Genomic DNA, 24,735 nt, shown 5'->3' on the forward strand with positions numbered 1-24,735 from the left:
CTGTCTTTTGTTGTTGTGTCACAGATTACTTGTTTATACACTGTGTGCCTGTTAGATTACATTATAATTACTGTTTTATGCACCTGCCTTTTGAGTCATAAAGAAAACAAAGAGTTATAAACCAAGAACACAGTAATACTGGCTCTTATATTTACCTGTGTAATTAGTTTTACTGGTGTTATTTTTTTCTCCAATTTCAAGTTACTGTCTAGTCTACTTTCATTTCAGTCTGAATGACTTATTTTAGCACTTCTTCTGGGCAGATCTGCTAGTGACAAACTCCCTTAACTTTTGTTTATCTGGGAATCTATTTTCTCCTTTATTTTTGAAGGTTGGTTTTGCGATGTGTGGAATTCTTGGTTGACAATTTTTTCTTTCATTACTTTACAAATGTCATTCCAGTCCCTCCTGGCCTTTGTGCTTTTTGATGAAAAATCAGCTTTTATTCTTATTGAGGATTTCTTGTAAGTGGTGACTTGCTCCTCCTTTGCTGTTTTGTAAGATTTCTCTGTCTTTGGTTTTTTTTCCACAGTTTGATTATAGTATGTCTTAAATAGTAATCTCTTGAGTTTACTCTTCTTGGATTCTTTGAGCTTCTAAATGTGTAGATTCATGTCTTTCATCAGATTTGGGACATTTTCAGACATCATTTCTTCACATATTTTTTCTACCACTTTATCTCTCTTCTCTCCTTCTGAAATTCCCATAGTGTGTGTGTATGTATTCTTCATGATATTCCAGAGGTCACTTTGTCTTTGTTCACTATTTCTTTTTAAAAAGAACAAATGTTTATTGATGTACAGACATTTTGGGGGCCCAGAGACGCAGAGGTAAACATAAAAGTAAGCATCAGCTTCCATGGGTATCAGAAATTAGAAGGGTGAAGAAAGCATCAGAAGTCAGAGTCTTCCCACCAGCAAACTCCTATGAGACCTGTCCACAAACATGAATCATGTCTCTGTTTGAACTGTCAAGATTTCTCCCAAAAGTCTGGCTTTAGTAGAACTCAGAAAGAAGCATCTCAAAGTTATCAAGCCAGGTGTCGAATTGGTTAAGTCAGTTACAAACCATCTTTCATTGTTTTACTTCCTGCTTTTTATTTTGTTTTGTTTTTAATTAGGAGCATACCCATTTAGTGTTGTTATATCTTATTGATCAATTACTCTTTTATCATTATAAATATTCCATTTTATCTCTGAAAATACTCTTTGACATACAGTTTACTTTGTCTAATATTAGTAGAGCCACATTATCCTTCTCATGCCCAGAGTAACCTAGCAAGAATTTTTTCCTAGAAGTTTTTCCATCCTTTCATTTTCAACCAATTTTTTAAAAATTTAAAGTGGCATATTTTGTATACATTATATAGGTGACTCTTCTTTTTATCTACCCTGAAAATCTGATTGAAGTTATTAGTCTGTCATAGTCTCCCCTCTTTTTTTAAACAGCTTTACATACATAAATTGCACACATTTGATGAGTACAATTTGTTAACTTTCGATATAACCCCCAAAAGTTTCCATGTGCCCTTTATAAACTTTCCTTTTAACATAATATTATTTTTGGTATGTATTTACTGTACAGTCTTGATGTTTGAATAGTATCTTTCCTGCCCTCTGTTGCTCCTGAAACAAACCTTCTGTTTTTCCATTTCATCTCCTATAACAGCCTTTTAGTTATGCCTGTGTGTGTGTATGTGCATGTGTATGTGTGTTTATTGCTTTCTTTAGAGAATTAGGTATGCATATTGAACTTATTACAGTCTATGATCACAGTCTACTCTCTTACCTCCAAATCAGTTTAAGAATTTTATGAAGAGGGGCACCTGGGTGTCTCACTCATTAAGCATCTGACTTCGGCTCAGGGCGTGATCCCGGAGTCCTGGGATCGAGCCCCACAGCAGGCTCCTCAGCTGGGAGTCTGCTTCTTCCTCTCCCACTCCCCCTGCTTGTGTTCCCTCTCTCACTGGCTGTCTCTCTCTGTGTCAAATAAATAAATAAAATCTCTAAAAATTTTTTATGAAGAAATATTTGCAAATCCTTCTTCTTGTTGTAATATATTTTACTTCTACATATGCCTTAAAAATCATCATCCTTGTGTGGTGACTAACAAAACAAGATAAAAATTATTATTAAAAAAAATCGTCATCCTTGAGTATTGTTTTACCCTAGAGAGCTAAGAGCTTTAAGGGTATTGTTCATTTTTTCAGAGTTTATTTTTTCAGAAAACAAAACATTGTCCTATGTATTTAATGACCCATTTATTATTATTTCTGTTCTTTATTTCTTGTACTTGAGATTTTCTCTATTATTATTTCCCTTTAGTCTATAAAATTTCTTTTATAGCATTTTAGCATTTATTATAATGAAGATGTGCCAAAGTGTCATTCTTTCACCTTTTTCCTATATTTTTCAGCTTCATGTTTTAAGAATATTATTAGTGGATGTAGAAATCTGAATTTTTTTTTCTTTCAGCTCTTTAAAAATGTGATTTCTTCTGGCTTCTATTTTTCTATTATAAAAAGTCAGCTGTAGTTTTTATCAATATATCTCTTCATGCAATGGCCCTTGTTACCCAGCTGCTTCAATAACATAGAATTATGTTCACTTTCCTTTGGTTTTCCCCCCCTCTCTTTTCCTATGACTAGGTGCTTTTAATTGATCTTTCTTCACATTTGCCAGTTCTTCTGCCTGTTCAAATCTACTACTGAACTTTTCTAATATTTTTTTTAATTTCAGTATTTTACTTTTCTGCTCTAGAATTTCATTTGATTCTTTTTTTTTTTTTATAATTCTGTATTTTCCTTAATATTCTCTATTTGCCTAAACACCATTCTCCTTTCTTCTGTTTGTTTGTTTGGGCTTTTGTTCTTGTTTTTTTTTTGTTTGTTTTTTTTGTTTGTTTGTTTTTTTTTGGTAGGTCTTTGACAGTTGATATAAAGTCTTTGTCTAGTAAATCCCATGTCTTGGCTTCCTCAGAGTCTATTAATTTCTGCCTTTCTTGTCAGTCAGCCATACTCTTTATTTTCTGGCTTGCATCATCATTTTCTATTAAAAACTGGATATTGTGAATATTACAATGTGTAACTCTGAAAGATACTCCCCTTCTCTAGAATTTCTTGTTGTTTGTGTGGTACGTGGTTGTTTAGGGGCTTTTATAAGCTGTTTTGTAAAGATTGTATTCATTGTCTTGTATGGTCACAGAAGTCTCTGTTAAATTAGTGGTCACCTAGTGTTTTGACAGATATGTCTTTTAATGCATGCAGGCAAAAAGAAAAAAAAACTCCTTGCTTTTGCAGCTGGGCTGTTTGTTTGTGTGCTGGGGCATATCCTCAGTGGTTTTCCAGGCATTTTACAACTGTGCCTTTGCTCACACAGGACTTGTAGATCAGCCAGATGTGAGAGCTTAAGGCTTTCTCGGGTCTTTTCTGAGGATGTCTTCTGTTTCTCCCTTGCCTTCTAGTTTCCCAGTGGAAGCATTGCAAAGCCCATATTCCTCAAAACATCTCATTCCCTATATTCTTCGAAGACTCTTTGGGATATCTTATTGTTTGTCCCTATTGATATCTCTTGCTCCAGGCTGCAGTGACTGGTTCATTTGCTGTTAAATGCCCTCCGCTTAGCTATTTCTCTGCCCTGAAAGATTTCCTAGTTAGGCAAAAAACAAACAAACAAAAAACACACCTTTGTGTTGGTCCTTCATGGAGTCCTCAGGTCAAAGCAGGCAACCTTACTTCTTGAGAATGAGTTTTTCTCTGTAGACTGCCATATTGAAGACCATCACCAAGCCATTTGGTTGGGGGCAGAGGCGGGGCGGGGGGGATGAGGCAAAGGTAAGTTAAAATGCCACAGAGCTCTCCCATTGAATACTCATTGCTCTTTTTTTTTTTTTTTTTTAAGGATTTGCTTGGTTGCAGTAAACCTTTGACTGTTTTACAGATTTCTCATACACTTGATTCTAACAGTTTTTGCTAAGTTTTGGTTGTTTTGTTTGTTTCCCATGTTACAGTGGAGAAACTGCTTTTAGACTTTGCTACTCCACCATTTTCTCTGACCATCAGCTACAGAGGTTTTTATGGTCCATATGAATGTGACCTATTTTTGTTACACTGACTTTTCTCACCCCTAGAAATCTTTAAATTACCAATGTGAATGTCAACAAGGGCTTTCCTTTAAAAATAATGTCATAAAATATTTTGAAGATGTGAAACTGTTCTTCAGAATTGCATAGCGTACTGTCACATTCTAGTAGCTTTGGTTATCATTGATCAGTTTTATATTATGGCAGATTTCTATATTAAAACTTGAAGGACAAATTTATGGTTAAACTATGTTGTTGCCACTATTAGGATCAATCTAAACCTGCAGTTACCAAATTGAGTTTCTAAATCTGAGGCATCCTGGGATGCCAGAGTGAATTCACAGGGTACAACAGGATATCTTAAGTTTTGGGGGGTGACACGGTGTTAGTTCACTTCCTAGGGTCACCATTGAAACTACTACCTCAAGGTAGCTACAATTTCAGCATGAGGTAGAGCTATATTCCTTTCAGTGATGTCATACATTAACGAAGCTGGGTTTGCCTGCATTGCTGTGATAATAAATATCATGTGAAAAATCAATGCGAAATAGAAAAGAAGGTGGCAGTGTCCAGTCTAGTGCCAGGGTTAGAGAAGCTGTACTGTGGTCAGTAGGTACAAACATCCCATTAGGAAGTAACCATGGTTATTTACAAATGAAATAAGATTACTTTTTCTTTCAAGTTATGTGTATTATTTTTGTAAATAGTTATTAATTTGTTGCAATATCCTTTGAAACAGAACTGTTAGGTATATCTTTTAGATTAGCACAGTGAAAATTGAGACAGTAGGGTACCATGAAACAAGAGAGCTTGGGAACTTTTGGTCAAAATCCTCCATTTTATTTAAAATGTTTATCTTTCCGGTCACATCTTCTGTAACTCCTACCATGAGTCTTCTATCACAATTAAACTGGCTTGTGCACAGTCCCTTGCCTTACTATCCATCTTCTTTTTCTATTTTTTAAAATCAGAACTGCAATATAGACCTGTGAAGAACAAAGACCTTGTCATCTACCTACACGTAATCCTAGCCCCTAGCACAGGACACTTCATAGATTCAGGAGGATTAGATGCAATGAAGAATTATGGATAGTAGGAGCATTTACCCTCCTGAGTTTCTCACTGCATGCTAGTGTTTGTGGTTTGTCTCATTTATGCTCTGATTTCTTTTGTGGTTGTATGGTTATAAATTGAAATTAGCAAATTTAGTGCTATTTTGATCTAAGGTATTGAATTTTTTGGTCCACATTTTGAGACATTTGCTAGTTTTTATGAAAAAAGATTTTCTCAGAACTAAAAAATGTTACTCAGTTGTACCAAGATGAAATACTGAATTAGTAAAATGGATATAAAATAGTTTTTCCAGAATGTTAAAAAAAAATTGTAAAAACATTTACTTGTTTTAATGGGATTCATAGCTACTGCTTATGAATACAAACATTTACTTCTTCAATTGCTTGTTTTAAAAATTTCATATTGTGGGTTGTAGAAGTAAAAAATTAACTTTAAACTATTTCTAATATGGTTATTTGCAATTGCAACTGTGTCACCTCATAAAAGAAACTTCTAGGTGCTTAACAAAGATCTTAAATCCCTTTGGATTTCTTTTTCCTAAGTGAAAGCAGGTGCTGAGCATTGTCATCTCCTAATATATTGAAATTACTAAAATATTTAATAAGCTACCAGGGTTTGAAGTAGTGACCAGATGTTTTCAGTTTTCCCAGATGACTTTTACAGCTAAGCATTCACAATGGGAATGAGCTAAGTTTGCCAGTGTAACAACAAAAATGCAAATAAAATAAACACAAGTTGTTTCTTTTGAACTAAAATTAAAATGCTATCTATTATATTTAATCTGTCCTAACACTTTACAATTAGAGAAGATTTCCAAAGCCTAACTAAACATGAAATTGAAGCTTCCCCTTCCATCTTTAATAACTTTATTGAGACATAATTTACATACCATAGGATTCACTCACTTTAAGTATACAGTTTTAGGATTTTTAGGAAATGTATATAGTTGTGCCACCATCATCAACCTCCAGTTTTATTTGAAGTATATAATTTCAAGGTTTTTTTCATAAATATACAGTTGTGAAACCATCACAACGAACAAGATAATGCATGTATTCATCATTCCTAAAAGTCTCCTGGTGTCCCTCTGTGTAATCCCTCTTTCCTGCTCTTCTCATGTTCTCCCTACCCGCATCTGTCTCCAGGCAATCACTGACCTGTTTGTCACTTGCTATTAGTTTGTATTTTGTAGAATTTAATGTAAATGGAATCATACAGTAGATACTGTTTTCTTTTGGGAGAGGGATTTCTGGCCTTTTTCACTCTGGATAATTACTATGATACTCATCTGTGTTGCATGTATCAGTAATTCCTCTCTATTATCAGTAGTATTTAGTTGTGTGGATATTCCATAATTTGTTTATCCATTCACCTGTGATAGACATTTGAGTTGTTTCCATTTTGTATTTTTTCAAATATAGCTTTTAATAACATCCTTGTGCAGTTTTTGTGTAAATGTAGATTTCAGTTGGTTAAATAGGAATGATATGGCTGGATCATATGGTAGTGACTGATAATGGATTCTTTACCCATTTTTATATCTGAAAACTCTTCATTTTTGAAAGATATCTTCAGTGAGTCTAGAATTCTAAGTTCACAGTTTATTTACTTGTTCATTTCCTTGTATGTTAATGTTGATGCTTCTCTGTCTTGCTTTCATTGTTTCTAATGAGAAATCCACTGCCATCCTGATCTTTGTACTGTGTCTTTTTTTCCTCTGGCTTCTTTTAATATTTTCTCTTTATTATTTGTTTTGAGAAATTAGATTATAGTATGCTTTCATGTGATTTACTTTTTTCTCTTTTGTTTGATGTTTATCGAAATTCTTGGATACTTTCTGGGTTTATAGTTTTCATCAAATGTGGAAAATTTTCAGCCATTATTTTTTCAAATATGTTTCTGTTCCCATTCTCTCTGCTCTTTATCAGGGACTTAATTGCAAATATATCAGGCCACTTGAAGTTAAACTCACAGTTTACATATGCACTGTTTTTTTTTTCCCTCAAATCTTTCTCTTATTTTTGATCATTTCTATATCATTGCTATAGCTTCAAGTTCACTAGCCTTTTCTTTGCAATGTATAATCTACCACCAATCCCATCTCAGTATTTTCCTTAAATCTCAAACATGGTAGTTTTTATCTCTAAAATTTTGTTTTGGATCTTTTTTATTCTATGTGTCTATTCAACTTTTTGAACAGATGGAATAGAATTTTAATAACTGTGTGAATGTGTTTATCTGCTAATCCTAGCATTTATGTCAGTTTGGGATTGATTTTTATTTGATTTCTTTTTTTTTTTTTTAAAGATTTTATTTATTTATTCGACAGAGATAGAGACAGCCAGCGAGAGAANTGGATTGATTTTTATTTGATTTCTTTTTTTTTTTTTTTTTAAAGATTTTATTTATTTATTCGACAGAGATAGAGACAGCCAGCGAGAGAGGGAACACAAGCAGGGGGAGTGGGAGAGGAAGAAGCAGGCTCATAGCAGAGGAGCCTGATGTGGGGCGATCCCACAACGCCGGGATCACGCCCTGAGCCGAAGGCAGACGCTTAACCGCTGTGCCACCCAGGCGCCCCTATTTGATTTCTTTTCTTACTATGGGTCTTTTTTTTCTGTTTATCTGCTTGCCTGGTAGGATAGGCAAAATTTTAAGAATGACCCTGGGAACCCCTCTCCTGTGAATACGATGAGGTATATCAGTCCAGTGATAATATTATGTTATATGGCACAGTGGATTTTACCTGTGTGGTTAAGGTTACTAATCAGTTGTCTTTGCATTAATGTAAAGGGGAATGATATTGGTAGGCCCGATATGATCACGAGTCCCCTGAAAGCAGAGAATTTTCTCTGGCCAGTGGCAGACAGGGAAGAAAGATCTGAATCATGAAAAAGATTGTATGTGCCATTGCTGGCTTGGAAATAGAGCCAGCCATGTAGTGAGGAATTCAGGTGGCCTTTAGAACTTGAAGACAACCCCTGGCCATCAGCTAGCAAGGAAATAGGGACCCCAATCCTATGTCTGCTAGAAACTGGATTCTGCCAACAATCTGAATAAGCTTGAAAGCAGTTTCTTGAGAGCTTCCAGACAAGAGCCCAGCCTGGCAGACATGATGATTTCAGCCTTGTGAGATTTCTAGCAGAGAGTACAGGCAACCTACGTAGACTCTGACCTACAGAATTGTGAGGTAATAAATAGGTGTTGTGTTAAGCCACTATATTTGTGGTAATTGGTAATCCAGCAATAGAAAACAAATGTACCTGGTAGTCTCTGATTAGATGCCAAACATTGAGTTTTAGTTTCTCAAGTGCTGGATATTTTTGTATTCCTGTAAATAGTCTTGAGCTTTGTTCTGGGTCACGGTTAAGTTACCTGTAAATAATTTGATCTGAGTATTGCTTTTAAGATTTCTTATGCAGACCAGAGCATCCTTTAGTATAAGGGTAATTATTCTGTACTACTGGGGTAAGACTGAATACTTGATCAGGGGAAACCTCCCCACATCTTAGTTCTCCCTCTGGAGAGCTGTTTTCTTCTCTTCTGCCTGTGAATTCTAGCCACCTTGGTCAGTTCTGTGTCAGTACTCTCAGTTCTGGTTCCTTAACTCAGGTAGTCCACTTGGCTGCCCCTGAGTTCCCCCTCCCTGCACTATGTCCTAGGTATATTCAAAGCAGTAAACTTGAGCAGTCTTCAGGTTCATTTTATTTGTTTCCCATCTCTTGAGTATCAGTGTTCTTCATTGCCTGACATCCAGTGTCTTTAGCACTTTTTTGACATATTTTGTTTAATTTTTTTTTTAGTTTGAGTTGAGCATAAATCTAGTTTTTTACTTTGTTAAAAGTCCTTTGGTTACTTTAAATAATTAAAAATTTTAAATAAAGTGAAGCTTTAATTATTTAAGTTTAATGGGACCAGGAAATACTCTTCCTAAAATGTTATTCTCTGTGCAATATCTAACATTTTAATACTGTAGCATCATTTTTAAATTCTAATATACTAAGTCTAGCCCAAATGATGACAAAGCCGTATCTCTGCATGGCTTCACAGTTCCTCATTTTCATTTGAACACCTTTAGTATTTATTTGCCTAAGGAAATTGCAATTATTTTATGCCTAGATAATTAGAGTCCATAATTATTTGACTCACTAAACTATTAGAATGGAAAGTTAATATTGTTTTACATCTTAAATAGAACAGAAACCCATTTATTTATGCAAAAAAACCCTATAAAGTCTTTTTCCACGTTAACTGCATAACTACTAAACACAACTGTTTTTCACATAGTCAGATGTCCTTGTTTCTAATTTCTGTATTTTTATTGTAATGGGCATATTATTTGGCTTTATGTTTCTCCTCCCACATGGTTTAGCAACATAATTCTGTAATTCTTCCATGTAATTATATAAATGATATAAATGAGTATTTAGACATATAAGAAGTTTATGTAACTGGTTTTATGCCCTGCAGACAGTTTTGGGGAGGTGCTGTTCTTTCCTTAAAATTTCTTATATTTGTGTTAATTAAGAATTTTCAATAGGTTTCTCTAATTAAAACAGGAAAGATTATTAGTTACCTCACAGATCCTCTGGGAGAAGAGATTTTGTTATTTTAGCACATCTTTTTTTTTCTCCCACTGTTTCTGAATAGGTAACAAAGACATAGTTCTATATAAAGAATTGATGTTCTAGGGCACCTGGGTGGCTTAGTTGGTTAAGTGTCTGCCTTCGTGTCTGGTCATGATCTTAGAGTTCTGGAATCCAGCCCACGTCTGGCTCCCTACTCAGTGGGAAGTCTGCTTCTCCCTCTGCCCCTCCCCGTTTGTGCTCTCTCTCTCTCTCTCAAATAAATAAATAAAATCTTTAAAAAAAATTGATGTTCTTATTTGATATTTGTTCATGCTAACAGGTACTTTGGAAGTTCGTCTTATGGGCTGTCAAGATATTCTAGAGAATGTTCCTGGACGGTCAAAAGCAACATCGGTTGCACTACCCGGTTGGAGTCCAAGTGAAACCAGATCATCTTTCATGAGCAGAACAAGTAAAAGTAAAAGTGGAAGTAGTCGAAATCTCCTAAAAACCGACGACTTATCCAGTTCAGTAACCAGATTTTTAAAAAATTGTATAACAAAGGTCTATACAAAGGACTTAGCAATGGGAATAGCAATGGGAAGAGACAGAGTTGAACAAAAATCTTTACAATTATGATTTCTATAATTTTAAAATATTAAAAGCTGTATCGTTAGGAAAACAAACGCAACCAAAATTTATTGAAATTATCTTAGAAAGCTGAATGACGTATAGCATTAAGTCTTTTGGAAGAATGAAATAGTATCATTATGGAAACTGAAAGTGTTCAGAGGCTATTAGACTTGTTACATCTTGATTCTTTTAATGATATAGTGACACTTCTAAACTAGCATTGAAATTTTGGTAAACACTGGACCAAACATGTTTACTAGGGTAGTAGCTCAGTTAGCAAACAAATGGTGGGGGTGGTAAGAGTATTATGCAACAGGTTTATGAAGCACTTTGGAGACATTCTAAATTGTAATTATAAACTGTGATACAAACGTGTAACTGGAAGTGGGGGAGAAAGGCCTGTGATAATTCAACGTACTATAGAGTACAGAGGTGAATATGTCAGTGCTTTTCTGTATATAGAAAGAGCTTTTAGGAAAAGTGTGAAAATAAAAATTGCCTGAGGTAACAAGCTCTATAAATAGAAGTGTAGAGGCTGAAAAACTGGATGATATACAAACATGCACACATACAAAATAGATAGCATTTAATCTTTGTGTTTTTCTCAGACTCAAAGGATAAGTTGGGAGCATCTAGTGGGAATGTATGTACATATAAAAGTAGCCATTTAAGACCCAAAAGCTTCAGAATTAAGAAAGACGTTACATTCAGGGCACCTGGGTGGCTCAGTTGCTTAAGCCTCCCACACTTGGTTTCCCCTCAGGTCATGATCTCAGGGTTGTGAGATCGAGCCCCACATCAGTTCTGTGCTGGGCATGGAACCTGCTTAAGATTCTCTCTCTGTCTCCCCCTCTAGCCCCCCTCCCTCTCTAAAAAAGAAAAGGAAAAAAGAAACCCCTTATGACCCCCTTAGGATCATAAGACTTTTGTTGCTATTAAACGGTGGTACTTCTGTTTTAAAAAGGTTTTAAAATATTTAAGCAAGTTTATAAATTTTAATTACAGATGATGTCTGTGCAGTTTTGAAGCTAGATAATACTGTGGTTGGTCAAACGAGCTGGAAACCCATTTCCAATCAGTCATGGGACCAGAAGTTTACACTGGAACTGGACAGGGTAAGATGAAAACATTTACTTGAATTTTCATTATATTTATCTTTCATTTTGAATGTAAATTTTCTGTCTTAGAAGACTTTGAAAAGTTTTATTTTTAACACAATAAATGAAGAACCAGGAATTTTTGATATTCCTCATCTGGTGAGTTATGAAGGTCTACCTTAAGACAGAGGTGAACATGGGAGTGCTACAGTAGCTTTGCTTGTGCAGTGATTTGAAAAGGTCTAGTTTGTGTTAACCTAAAAGACAACCAAGTGAGAGCTAATATTGAAATAAATTTTTTGAGTAATGCACTCTCTAACAACTAAGGTGATTCTTCTGACTCACCATTTGTAGGTTATAGTATCAAAGCTGGATTTGAAATGCACTAATGTGCATGCTTACTCAGCCTTCCATGTGTCTCAGTGGCTTTCATAAATTGATGCGAATGGCTAGAATGCAATATGTAGCTTTAGAATCCAGCAGAAGTAAACTTGGTCCACAGTAGATTCAAGTCCATGGTGCTAACTTTATTATTTAGATTCTACTCCATGTACTGGGGTGTGGGAAGAAAATATGAGAACTTGACCCCAATATTGCCTAAAAAATAAGAAAGCTATCAAGCTTTTTATCATTTTGTATTTAGGTTGATGATACATTTGTCATTTTTAAATTACATATATTAGTGAAAGCAGATTTACAGTGTTTGATGATGTGAGGTGGTGATTACTGCTCTAGTAGCCTCTATTTTAAAAATATTTTTCCAATTTATTTTTTTCTTTCCTCATAACCAGCATCCTAATCAGGCCCTCATCACTGCTTTTCTTGGTTCAAATAATGTTGTATATACTTGAGCAAAATGGTTCACCTTTATGTATACCCGTTTTCTTAGCTTTAATACCACCAACTTCAGTGAGATATGTAAAAAAAAAAATCTTAAGACAACTGGTAATAAATTAATGTTGGCTTTTTTTTTTTACTAAAGTGATTTACTAACTAATCTCCATGTGTCTTAATACCAAACTGATTTTCAAAGAACATGACCTTCATCTTGGCATTCATTCTCTCATTTAGGATCATTCATTTATTCATTAAAAATGACTATGAAATTATTCGTTCATTTAATCAACAAATATTCATTGGTATCTACTATATTCCCAGCACTTCCAGGTAGTAGATTAGCAATGAACAATATAAATAAGGTTTTTCGAGGTTCCTCAAGGAACTTATACTTCAGTGGTCGTCAGTACATACCTGATTAGTTGCAGAATTTTTTACTGTTACATCTGAAATTGTAAGAATCTGCCACCTCGTTTCCCAAGTACACCTTTGTTTTGATAATCTCAGTTTAAATGATGTTGAGGTTTTAGAATGCTGGGCTAAGGTGTTTATACTTGTTGATATGGGAGATGGGATGGAAGAGACATAATGGAAAAGTTGATCTTGGAATTTGTATGTAGAACGAATTTGAGGGAAGAGGAACTAGAGGTATGCATATTGGCAGGCAGCTACTACAGTGCTACAACTGTAAGATTAGGAGAGCTTCAAGTAAAATTTGGCAGTAGGAATAGAAAAAGATATATATAGGAAATGAAGGAAAAAGTAGTATTAGTAACTAGTTAGATTTGAGTACAAGGGAAGGAATTTGTCTCTAAGCTGCAAAGAAAATAATGCCACAGTGATTAGAAAAAAACTATATTGGAAGGGAATGGGTTCTATACCTAGTTACTTAGCAACTAAATAAAGATGTGGAACTAAAAGTCAGGGCTGAATAAGCAGATTAGGAGATCATCTGACTAGAGGTCACAGCGAATGCCATCCAAGTGGGTAAGATCAATCCATTCATTTCACAAATATCTGTTGAACATCTTATATATGTAACAGGCTTTTTACTAGGTTCTAGATTTACAAAGATAACATATGCTCATGGCTGTAACAGAACTCTTAGGCTTAATAATCACTGATTTTCTATTCTGTGCCAAGCACCATTCTAGATACTAATAATGATTGATCAAAACTCCAAAGTCCATATACCAGGGCCTTATATCGTAATGAGGGAAAATAAATAGGTAAACTAGTTTAAAAAAAAAAACTGCAAGTACAGCAAAGGAAGTAAATAGGGTGGTGTAGTAAGGGGGTGGGGGCTACTTTAGATAGAGTAATTGGGGAGTCACTTGAGGAGGCTACATTTGACCTGAGACCTGATGGGTGAAAAGTTGCCAGACTTGTAAAGACCCAGGGAGAGTATTCCCAGCAAGAGGAGACAAAATATACAACCTCTCAGGTAGGAGAGAACCTGATATGTTTTAAGAATAAAAATTGTAAGACAGAAGATCAGTGTAAAAGTGAAGGAGATGTAGGTACATGCCAAATCACTAGGATTTTTATAAGAATTGGGAGACAGTTGAAGGGCTCTTAATAGGGGAGTTGACATCATTTGATTTATCTATGGTAAATGATCTTATAGAAGTAAGTACTATGTACTATAGAAGCTGATAAAAGACTAACACCAGTGAGAAAGAGTTTGTAAAGAAAGAAAACAAAAATCTAACAGCCAAATCTTAAGCAGTATCCCAAGGGTAGGAGGAGAAAGGTTTGCCAAAGAGAAGTCAAAAACTTTGAGTTGAATCAGATCATACCTTAGATAAACATTATAAAAGCTTATCCAGTGAGTAATTGCAGGAATGGTGAGATGATGAAAATCCTGTTACATATCAAACAATTGAAGAAAATGGGATTTTTGAAAAGTCTATTAAAGAAGAAATTTAACAAAGATTCGATAACTGTCTTGAAAGTTAAACGGAGGAACATGTGGGGGGAAAGTTAGGGTAGGGATAGCAATGAGATTTTAATTTGTGTGTGTTTATTGTTATTAATTGGTAGTGACTTCCTGGAGCTCATTGTTAAGGTTTACTGGATGGATCTTGGTTTTCAGAGATTATACTGATCAAGTAGCAGTGTTTACCAAATTCTTGGAGAAGTGGCAAGTGGTAAGCTGTTGTACATGTTCCATCCTTGGATTGACTATACTTTGTGGCTGTAGAGGACAAAGCAAAAGTCAATGGATGGCAGATTTTTTTTTTTTATTTCAGTACAAAGGAAAATATGTTAAAAAATGAAATGAGCACTATAGAAAATAGTTAAGTTCTCTCTCAATAAAGTTGAATGAGCAACTTCTAAAAGAGATTTTAAAGGAATTCTTGTATCAGAAAAAAGTTACACTTCTAAGATTTTTTTTCAACTCTGGTATTTTCTCTTTCAGGGTAGAAGAACCAGCATTGTTATGTGCTATAAATTAGCTATTTAAATAGATCAGTATAATTCAGTCAAGCCCACTAGAGAGGGAAATAATAGTTGGGGTTGTTAGTATAGATAGATATCGTTTTCATGTCTTGTTATATTTGTGGCTTCTTTCTAAACTGTGTGAATACATATAAATATTTATGACCATAAAATGATTCTTTTAGTTTCCATTCATTTTTAATGTATTAGATTTGCTATAACATTGGTTTTGAAGCCAGGCAAATTGAGTTCATTGTCTGTCTGCTACTTACTTACTAGCTTAGATAGTAGACAAGTTACATGATCTTACTACTGGGCATTTCTTTCACCATCTCTATAATGGGGATAAAATATACACTTAACTCTTGAACAACACAGGTTTGAATTGTGCACATCCACTTAATATATGGATATTGTACAGTAAAGTACTATAGATGTATTTTCTCTTACGATTTTCTTAATATTTTTTTCTCTAGCTTACTTTATTATAAGAATATGGTATATAATACATATAACATACAAAATTCATGTAAGTTGACTGTGTTATCAGTAAGGTTTCCAGTCAACTGTAGACTATTAGTTAAGTATTGGGGAGTCAGAAGTTATACTCAGATTTTTGACTACACAAGGGTTGGTGCCTTTAACCCTTGTGTTGTTCAAGGGTCAGCTGTAATCTTTACAGGACTCTTAGAAAAACTGAGGTAGTGTATATAAAATCTCTTTCACTGCCTGGCACATTTTAGCCACTCGATGGCATTAGTTCTTTCTTTAGCCCTAGGCTTTGATGTGTGATTGGCTATGAATTTAAGTGTAATAGAAGAGTATGGTAGGTTATGGGGAATTAATTGGTTGAATATCATTTTCTTTCACTGCAGAGCCTATTTAAAGTAATTATAGGATTTTTGATGAATGATATGATCAAAATGAAAGTCAAAGAGGGGCACCTGAGTGGTTCACTTGGTTAAGCATCCAACTCCTGATTTCAGCTCAGGTCATGATCTCAGGGTTGTGAGATCGAGCCCCCTTCTCATCAGTCTGCGCTCAGTGGGGCGTCTGCTCGAGATTCCCTTCTCCCTGCCCCTCCCGCTTGCTCATGGGTGCACATGTGCTGTCTTTCTCTCTCTCCAAAATAAGCAGATCTTAAAAAAAAAAAAAATGAAACTCAGAGAATTATTGTTAGAGGGAAAACAGCTAAAAGGTTTCTCTTGTAGCCAGGTTATTGTGTTATAGAGTAATAATTTAAAATTACCCAGACTACAAGTTTAGAAAACTATAAAGACTGACAACTGTTGATTGGTTGTTCGTTACCTGCAGTGGTGATTTCACCTAAGATGGTTTTTGTTTCCATGACTTCAGATAGTCCTTCCACTTTGGAGTAGTCCTCCCTTTCAAAATTTGAAAACAGTGCATGACCAAGTAAAGCTATTCATCCCTGAAGCCAACTAGACCTTCTAGGTTCCTGGTAGGCATGTTGCTTATCCCTAATTTGATTAGAAACTTCTTTTGGGCAGAGACCACATTCCTTATCATGAAAACTGCTTGTGTTTACATAGCTCATTTGACTTTTTCATGTGCCTTTTACCCTTTTACTTTATCCCTTATATTTATAGAATATTTATTTATGGAAAATGTTTATTGAAGTATTTATAGAAAATGTTATTTTAAACTGTCTGATGTGTTCATGCCTAGCATGAACTCAAATGTCAAGTTACTTTTCTATGGGATTCTGGAACTTAGTTATTTATACTGTTTCTATCTTCTTCAAGATACAAAGATTCATAGGTCTTTTTGGAGTTAGGAGATACTCTGGAAATAATCTAGACCTAGAATAATCTAAGAAAGCCCAGATTATGTTCCTGGTAGGTCAGGGCTCTGTAGAATTGTCTTAGGAGGCAACACAGACTTTTTGGGGTTTTTTGGTACTCTGGGTAAGATATCATTTGGAATTTGCCCCTTAAGAAAAACAAGCTTTGAAAATTGCTGATGTAATTCAGTCCCCCATTTTATAAATTAATAAGAAAATTATGGCCTAAGAATTATAAATAACAAGCTTAAGGTATAATCCAGAGTTATTTTTTTTTATTTTTACTGAAGTGTAGTTGACACAGTATTTTTCAGGTGTACAATATAGTACTCAACGAATTTGTACGTTATTTCTCTGCTCACCACAAGTGTAGCTACTTTGTCACCATACAAAGCTATTATAATACCATTGATTATGTTCCTTATGGTTTTATCCTTTTTTCCTGTGACTTATTCCATAACTGTAAGCCTGTATCTGCCACGCCCCATCACCCATTTTGCCCATCCCCTCAGTCCACCCCTATCCCTCTGGCAACCATCCATTTGTTCTCTATATTTATGGGTGTGCTTCTGCTTTTCATAATAATCCAGGTTCTTTTGTTTTTTTATTTTTTTATTAAGTAATATCTATGCCCAACGTGGGGCTCAAACTCACAAGCCCAAAATCAAGAGTCACTCCACTGACTGAACCAGCCAGGCACCCCCATAATGCAGGATTCTTAATGAAATCTCCTGTCAGTGCTGTGTTCTTTCTATTCTTATCAGGTTACCCTTTTTATATTTTCTTATAAAATTTGGTCCTTTTTAATGTTTATTGTAAACACAATAGTAGCTATGTAATATCTCATTTTCCCTGAATTCCCTTAGTCCTTCTAGGGAAACAAGCCATAGAATAGGAATACAAAGACATTTTAATTTCTTCTATGTATGAGCTGTCTGACATGACCATATTGTTCAATCTGAGATGCTGTTTTTTAACTTAAAATGGAACTGCAGGTGCCCTGAATGGCTCAGTCAGTAGTGCATGCATGTCTTCATCTCAGGGTCATGAGTTCAAGCCCCATGTTGGTGTAGAGCCTGTAAAAAATTAGAAAAAGAAACAGAAACTATGAAAATATTTACCCTTCTTACCTTTCTGCTGCTTCCAAATTCTATCGAATGACACATCATATTCTCCTCTGAGGCTGAGTCCTCTGAGACAGTGAACTATGTATATAATCATCTACTATTTTTTCCCCATCCCTATCATCACTTGATCACCAGACAGTTTCCAGTATTCCTTAAGGACTTTGGTTCTTCACTTCAGCATCATTATGGAGGATTAAAGGAAAAAAAGAACAAAACTATGTATGTAAACAACCTACTTAACATAGTATTATCTCAAAGTTCTTCGAGCACCTCAGCCACAGTATACCTTTACTTATTGTCATTTTAGCAATGAATTGTTCTGAAATCTTAAATTTGATATGCCAGACTTTCACCATACCTTTTACTTCTCTAAATGAGATAGTTACAAGCACCAAGATTGATGGTTATGCAGATAATGGTTATGTAGTAAGTGACAGCTCATGTAATTAATTGTTACTCATCTGGCTCTCTTCCTTATTACCACAGAACTAGATATTTGATCAACTATTTCCATTTCCTTGATTCTTCAGAAGGGGACTGAAGAAGGGGCTATGAGCCCCTTACAAATTAAATTTTATTTTCTGTGTATCCTAAAACTAGTCATCCCAAGCCATGTCCTTACTGATGCCTCCACATAAAGCATTCTTCAATTTTGTCTTTATATCAACACCTGTTATGGAAACGCCCAACAGCAAATCAGTCCTACCATCTGTCTTTTCTGCTCTAATCTACTGAATGCTGCTGAAATATTAATCATACCTATTACTATAAATTTTAGTTTCTAACCTCAGCTGGGCTTGTAAAAGTTGTCCTGCATCTCAGATCCCTTTGCTTCTGTTTTATAGATAAGATTAAGATCATTAGGATACAGCTTCCTCAAATTCCTCCATCACCTGCAAATATTTCTGTATCTTCCTCATTGGTTTTAGAAAAAGAGGTCTCTCTCTATCCTGTGAGAGCCTATAAGAATTAGTTTGTCCTCCATTTTCCATTCTATCTCATCTCCTAAACTCTGTTCCATTACCCAAGCTGTCCCCTGTATTTTTTTTTAACCTCCTCCTTTCTTCTCACCTCTGTTTCTTACTGCATATGTTCACATTCCTCCCATTAAAAGAATTTTTTTGTTTGTTTGTTTTGCTTCTTCATAGCTCTTCTGATAGGCCTCTCTTTCATAGTCAGGATTCTAGAAGTAGTAATTTGTGTTCACAATCTGTTCTTCCTCTCCCAATCATTCATTACACATTACACTGAAACTTCTGCTGGTCCTGAACAACACACATTACATATAGTGTCACTGTTTTGGGGATTACTGAGGTTCCAAAAGTTAAATAACTGTTCTTGACCACACATCTAGAAAGCATTCTGGGAATCAACGCAAGCATTTGACACTAAAGCCAAGTCTTACCTGAAACCAGTATGTTCTTTTTAATAGTGAGCTAACTTGTCTGTTTGTTTCCCATATAGATTTTCTTAATCACTTATCACAATAATAATGGTAAAAGCTGACATTTACTGACTATGTGCTGAGCTTGTCTTAACTCTTAATTTTCATACAACCCTAGGTGGTTGATACCATTATCAAACATACTTTACAGATGAGCAAACTGAGGCTCAAAAAGGGTAAGTAAGTAACTTGCCCAAGGTCACAAAACTAGTAAGTGGTGTCGAGTAAGATTTCAACCTGTCTGTTGTTCTGTAGAAATTAATTGAGTATGCACTACCAAGCAATCTTGATTCTAGAGGCCTTGTTTTTAATTATTATATTGCCTGATCTGATCTGACCTCTGCTCCTCTATATTTTAAATCCTTTAGTGCCAGCATATAATTTACAAGTTAAAGACCAAATACTTTTGCAAGTCATACAAAGCCCTTCATGACCTGTCTCTGCCCATCTTCTCATTTTTATTTCCAAAAGTATTCCTACTTATATTCTAGGCTTTCACTAGATGAAACTATTTCCTATCCCTACAATATACTTTATGCATGCTTAACCTTGTACATTCTTTCCCCTGTGACTACTGTGTTCTCTCCTTTAATCTTGTAGTTTATATCTGAAAACCCAGTTTGAGCAATTCTTACCTTTTCTGATCTTCCTCCTACCTTTCCCTTAGGAAAAATTGGTCAGTTCTCCCTTTTGTGTCATTGCGCCAATTGTATATGCCTCTCTATTGCCAGTATTTACATTTCCATCTCCCCAACAAAACTATGAACTATTTGAGAACAGGACCATACATTGTTTGTCTTTGTATCTCTGTCATAGTACTTAGGATAAATATTCATTGAGTATTAACAGAATGAATGAAAATAACTTATGTAAAATATCTTTAAAACTAAAAAACAGGTTTTTTCAATTTCCTCTTTTTCCCCCCTACCTCAGCATACCCAGGTGACACACTCTGGTTGGTACAGTGATTCCCAAATAGATTCCCAGAATGACACACATTAGAATCTGGGGGGGGGGTCATATACATTTTGAAAATATCTTCTTTCTTACCTACTCCCATCCTCCCCCACACAACTGAGTCTTACTTATTCTCTTATGTCTTACCTGTTATTGTCCTCTAGCACAGTATCAGCATTTTAGCTTTTTTTCTACCTCTGTGATCTTTAAAGTAACATGCAAAGGCCTACATTTAGCACTGTGAGAAATACAAAACAGTAAGAAATGCTCTCTCCATAAGGTACCCTATGGTCTGGTAGGTTTAAAGAAAACAGTTTGAAACAAAATAAAGAACTATTAAATGGTGTTTCAGAAGCTTAGGGAAGAATTCTGCCCAACATGAGCGTGCATCAAAAATTTTAAAATATGTAAGGATACAACCACCATCAGTAAGCAGCAATAGATAATGGGATTTTTCTTTGTAGAATATAATATAAATGTTTAAGTTACTTAAATAATAGAGGAATTTGAAAACATGAGCAAAGAGTGAGTGACAAAAAGACTAGGCAAAGTTTTTAAAAAGCAAAATGAAATAGTAGGCATCTGAGATGTGCTTCAAAAATAATTGGGGGAATGGTGGCAGTGAAACATGATTGCCATTGGTAAATTGTTGAAGCTGGGTGGGAAGCAGAATGAAATAAAATTTAACAAATATCAGAAATAACAACATTTGCAATTGAAAACTAAGTGGATGGGTTAAATAACAGAGGATTTAGTGGTATGGAAGATCAAGCAAAAGAAGTTGCCCTAGTGCAACACAAAGAAACAAAGAGATGAAAAACATAAAAGAGAGGCTAAGAGACATAAAGAATAGGATGAAAATGACTAACACACTAAGTGGAGTTCCAGAATGTGGTAGTGGAGAAAATGGGGCAGTGGTCATGTCTGAAGCAATAATGACCTAGGATTTTCCAGAAATGATGACAAACATGAATCCTCAGATTTGAGAACACAAGTCCTTAGAAAGATAAACAAAAAGTTATACACATCTAAAAACTCAAGGGAAAGACATATGTCCTGGATTTAGTCATGAATGTCCTTGTGAGGGAGATGGATGTTTAATTTGGTCTTGATGAAAGGTGAATTTGGACTGGTACAGAGGAAAGAGCAGTTTGAAATGACAACATAGGTTTTGGCTGGGGAATAAGATACAGGACTAGACATAGAAACTATTTAAAGACACAGAGGCAGGAAAGTTTATAATAGGTTTAGAGTAATAGGGAGTCTTTGGAACTTTTTATACAATATGAATTGATATAGATAGGAAGCAGTTTATATATAAAACTGTTAAAGCACTAGTTTGTATTGTAATTGCTTACTTCTCTCTTTCCTTATGAAGGGAGCAGAGTCACCCACATCTGTAGGAGGGAGATTTTTCAAGCAAATATCACAACCTCATATTCTCCATTATCTGTCTTGAACTCTCCTCTCTGTATTTCCCATCCTCCCCAAAGATCTAAGGTTTCCCTCTTTTTTGTCACATTCAGTCCAGCTGGAAAAATCACCCTTATTGGACTCCTGAACTCAAGGGATATTACTGTTTCCTGATGTAGTTGTTTTCTGTTTGCCCCTAGTGGACTTCAGTGGCCCCCTTCCCTGTCCTATGCTTTGCCCCTGGAGCAGTGATAGCTGTGGACTTGAACCACTAAGCTCTGACTTACAATGGGAGACATTATTAGGAAGTATGAGGGCAGGAGGAGAGAGAAGTCAAGGTGTTTGTTTCCTTCTCTCCTTGCCTGTTTTCACAGTATTTGTTCAACTATGGCTACAGCTCCTGTTGGACGGTCCCTTTCCCAAGGTTTAGTTCTCATTGGCTTCTGGTAACTATGCCTTTTGCCCATTGAGGCTAGGGGTGGTAATGGTTTTCTACTGTTGATAGATGTCAGTTGCTTCCCGTCCTTGTTGGTTTCTTAACTTTAATCACACCTCCATAAATAGCCAATTTTTAAAATTCAAACTCTTTGGGGAGCCTGTGTGGTTCAGTTGGTTAAGTGTTGTCTGCCTTCGGCTCAGGTCATGATCCCAGGGTCCTGGGGATCAAACCCCATGTCAGGCTTCCTGCTCAGTGGGGGGGTCTGCTTCTCCCTCTCCCCCCCCCATGCTCTCTCTCTCTCTGTCTCTCTGTCAAATAAATAAATAAAAACTTTTAAAAAATAAATAAAATCCAAACTCTTTGAGTGTGCAGTTTCTTTGCTTCTGGGACCCTAACTGGTGTTTCCCAAGCCTGTGTTGTCTTCAGAAGACCATGGAAAGCCAATTAATAGAAGACCAATTAATGTGATATCTGCCATGTTGTACATTTACAAAGTCTTACCTTTCTTTGGCTCTTGAATTTCCCATGCTTTGCTTTTTGCCCCCCCCACCTTTTTTTTTCAGCAGTGGAGCCTAGCTTTCATTTTCTTCTGTTAGAGGTTCCCTGACTTTCTTGATTCACAGCATCCACAGTGTTCTAGTTTTGTTTTTGTTTTCTTTTTTGTTTTTTTTAAACAGTGTGTGTCCAGGCCAAAAGAAATATCCAATAATTTCATTTATTAAGAAATACTAAAAAGCTTCTGTGCAGGGAAGGAAACATGAACAAAATGAAAAAGCATCCTACAGAGTGGGAGAAAGTATTTGCAAATCATAGATCTCATAAGGAGTCAACATTCAAAATATATAAAAAGGTCCTATAACTCAATAGCAAAAAAAAATCTGATTAAAAAATGGACAGAAACTGAATAGATATTTTTCTAAAGAACACATTCACATAGTCAACAGGTACATGAAAAGGTCCTCAGCGTCACTAATCATCAAGGAAATGGCAAGTCAAAACCCCAAGGAGTTATAACCTCACACCTGTTAGAATGGCTGTCATCAAGAAGAGAAGAGATGACAAGTGTAGACAAGGATGTGGAGAAAAAGAAACCTTTGTGCACTATTGATGGAAATGTAAATTGGTGCAGCCACTATGAAAAATAGTATAAAGGTTTCTCAAAAAATTAAAAATAGATCTGCCATATGATTCGTCAGTCCCACTCCTGGGTATATATTCAAAAAAAATGAAAACATCAAAGAGCTATCTGCACTTCCATGTTCATTGCAGCATTACTCACAATGGCCAAGTTATGGAAACAACCTCTCTGTCAAAGGATGAATGGATAAAGAAGATGAGATGTGAGATATATATGGAACATTAGTCAACCATGAGAAAGAGGAAATCCTGCTATTTGCAACAACATGGATGACGTTGAGGACATTATGCTAAGTGAAATAAGCCAGACAAAGACAAATACTGCATGGTATCATTTATATGTGGTATCTTAAAAAAAAATTTAAAAAGTCAGACACCTGGAAATGAGATAGAGAAGTGGTGGCCAGGAACTAGGGGGTGGGGAAAATATGGAGAGGTTAGTTAAAAAAAAAAAAAAAAAATCTTAGTTATAAAATGAATAAGGTCTGAGTATCCAATGTGTAACATGGTAACTATAGCTAATAATACTGTGTAAATGAAATTTTTTAATTTAAATTCAATTAGCCAACAATGTAAATGAAATTTACTGAAAGAATAGAACTTAAATGTTCTCCTCAAATATAAAATACGTGAAGTGATGGATGTCTTAATTAACTAGATGGGAGGAATCTTGATAGTGTATACATATATCAAAATATCATGATATGCACTTTAAATATACACAATTTCATTCAAAAAGTAATTACTGAAAAATGTTTAGTATTTATGTCTTAACAAACTAGTACTTTTTAAGAAAAAAAATTGAGAGAAAAGATAATTTTATTTCATTTTTATGTAGCCAGTTATTAATGGAGTCTGCCTGTTGTATACTATATAATTTCTCAAAGCATGGAATCAGATTGAACACAGCACCCATACCTCCTCTTACACATTGATTTTTCATGTAGAAAAATCAATTGTTGAAAATCCAGTTTAGCAAAGATAAGATGTCATCAAAAGGAATGTGGTCCATTCTGATGTTGAAACCAAACTTACTGTGAGGTATTTCTTTTGGTGTCCCACAGGTGTCACTGTGTTTCCTTTGTAAAGTTAAAATATCCTTCATTGCCCCAAGAGTTCCTCTCAGTTTGGGAACTTCAGCCTTCTTGATGCCTCACTTCTTTTTATGCTAGATGTGTGCTGGGTTTTTTAAATTGCAGCACATTTTTTAAGTTGTTCTCCTTCCTGTCCTACTTGTACGGTTGATTCAAAGTCTTACATTTTTCTGTTTACTTTCAGAACTTCAGACAAATCATATCGGTGCCTTAAATCTACCACAGGGTTTTTTCTTTGATTCTAAGTTCAAATTCATAATAAGACCAAATGAAGCACAAGTTCGGGCAGTTTGCCAGTACTGCCCATGAGTAGCTCAGATCATACTGCTCAGCTATTTTGGTAGTGATTTTACTCCATCTAGAATTTTGTTGCTCTTAGAGTTTGACATTACCTAGAAAGATGTACTTGCTTTCTAGTACTGGCCTACATCTGGAAAATTGCCAGCAAATAAGCAGTCACACTTACAGTTTAAATTCAATAAACATTAGTGACATCTCTATATAAAATAGGTATTTTCCTTTTTAGGTGCTGTATTCCTGCTTTACCTATCCAGATCACACTGTATGTTAGAGACTGAAGTAGATTTAG

At 35.3% G+C, this 24,735-nt stretch overlaps 1 protein-coding gene across 2 annotated transcripts in view; it reads left to right on the plus strand.

The window, feature by feature from the left end:
* PKN2 (protein kinase N2) overlaps positions 1–24,735 on the plus strand; it is a 131,585-nt gene that overhangs the window by 77,072 nt on the left and 29,778 nt on the right. For both annotated transcript variants that reach the window (XM_002917667.4, XM_034653822.1), the window contains exons 7-8: positions 10,063–10,248; positions 11,361–11,470. In XM_002917667.4, the coding sequence (XP_002917713.1) occupies positions 10,063–10,248; positions 11,361–11,470 (296 nt within the window). The remainder of the gene's footprint in view (positions 1–10,062; positions 10,249–11,360; positions 11,471–24,735) is intronic.

Source organism: Ailuropoda melanoleuca, chromosome 2, assembly GCF_002007445.2.
Source record: "Ailuropoda melanoleuca isolate Jingjing chromosome 2, ASM200744v2, whole genome shotgun sequence".
Classification (NCBI taxonomy): domain Eukaryota; kingdom Metazoa; phylum Chordata; class Mammalia; order Carnivora; family Ursidae; genus Ailuropoda; species Ailuropoda melanoleuca.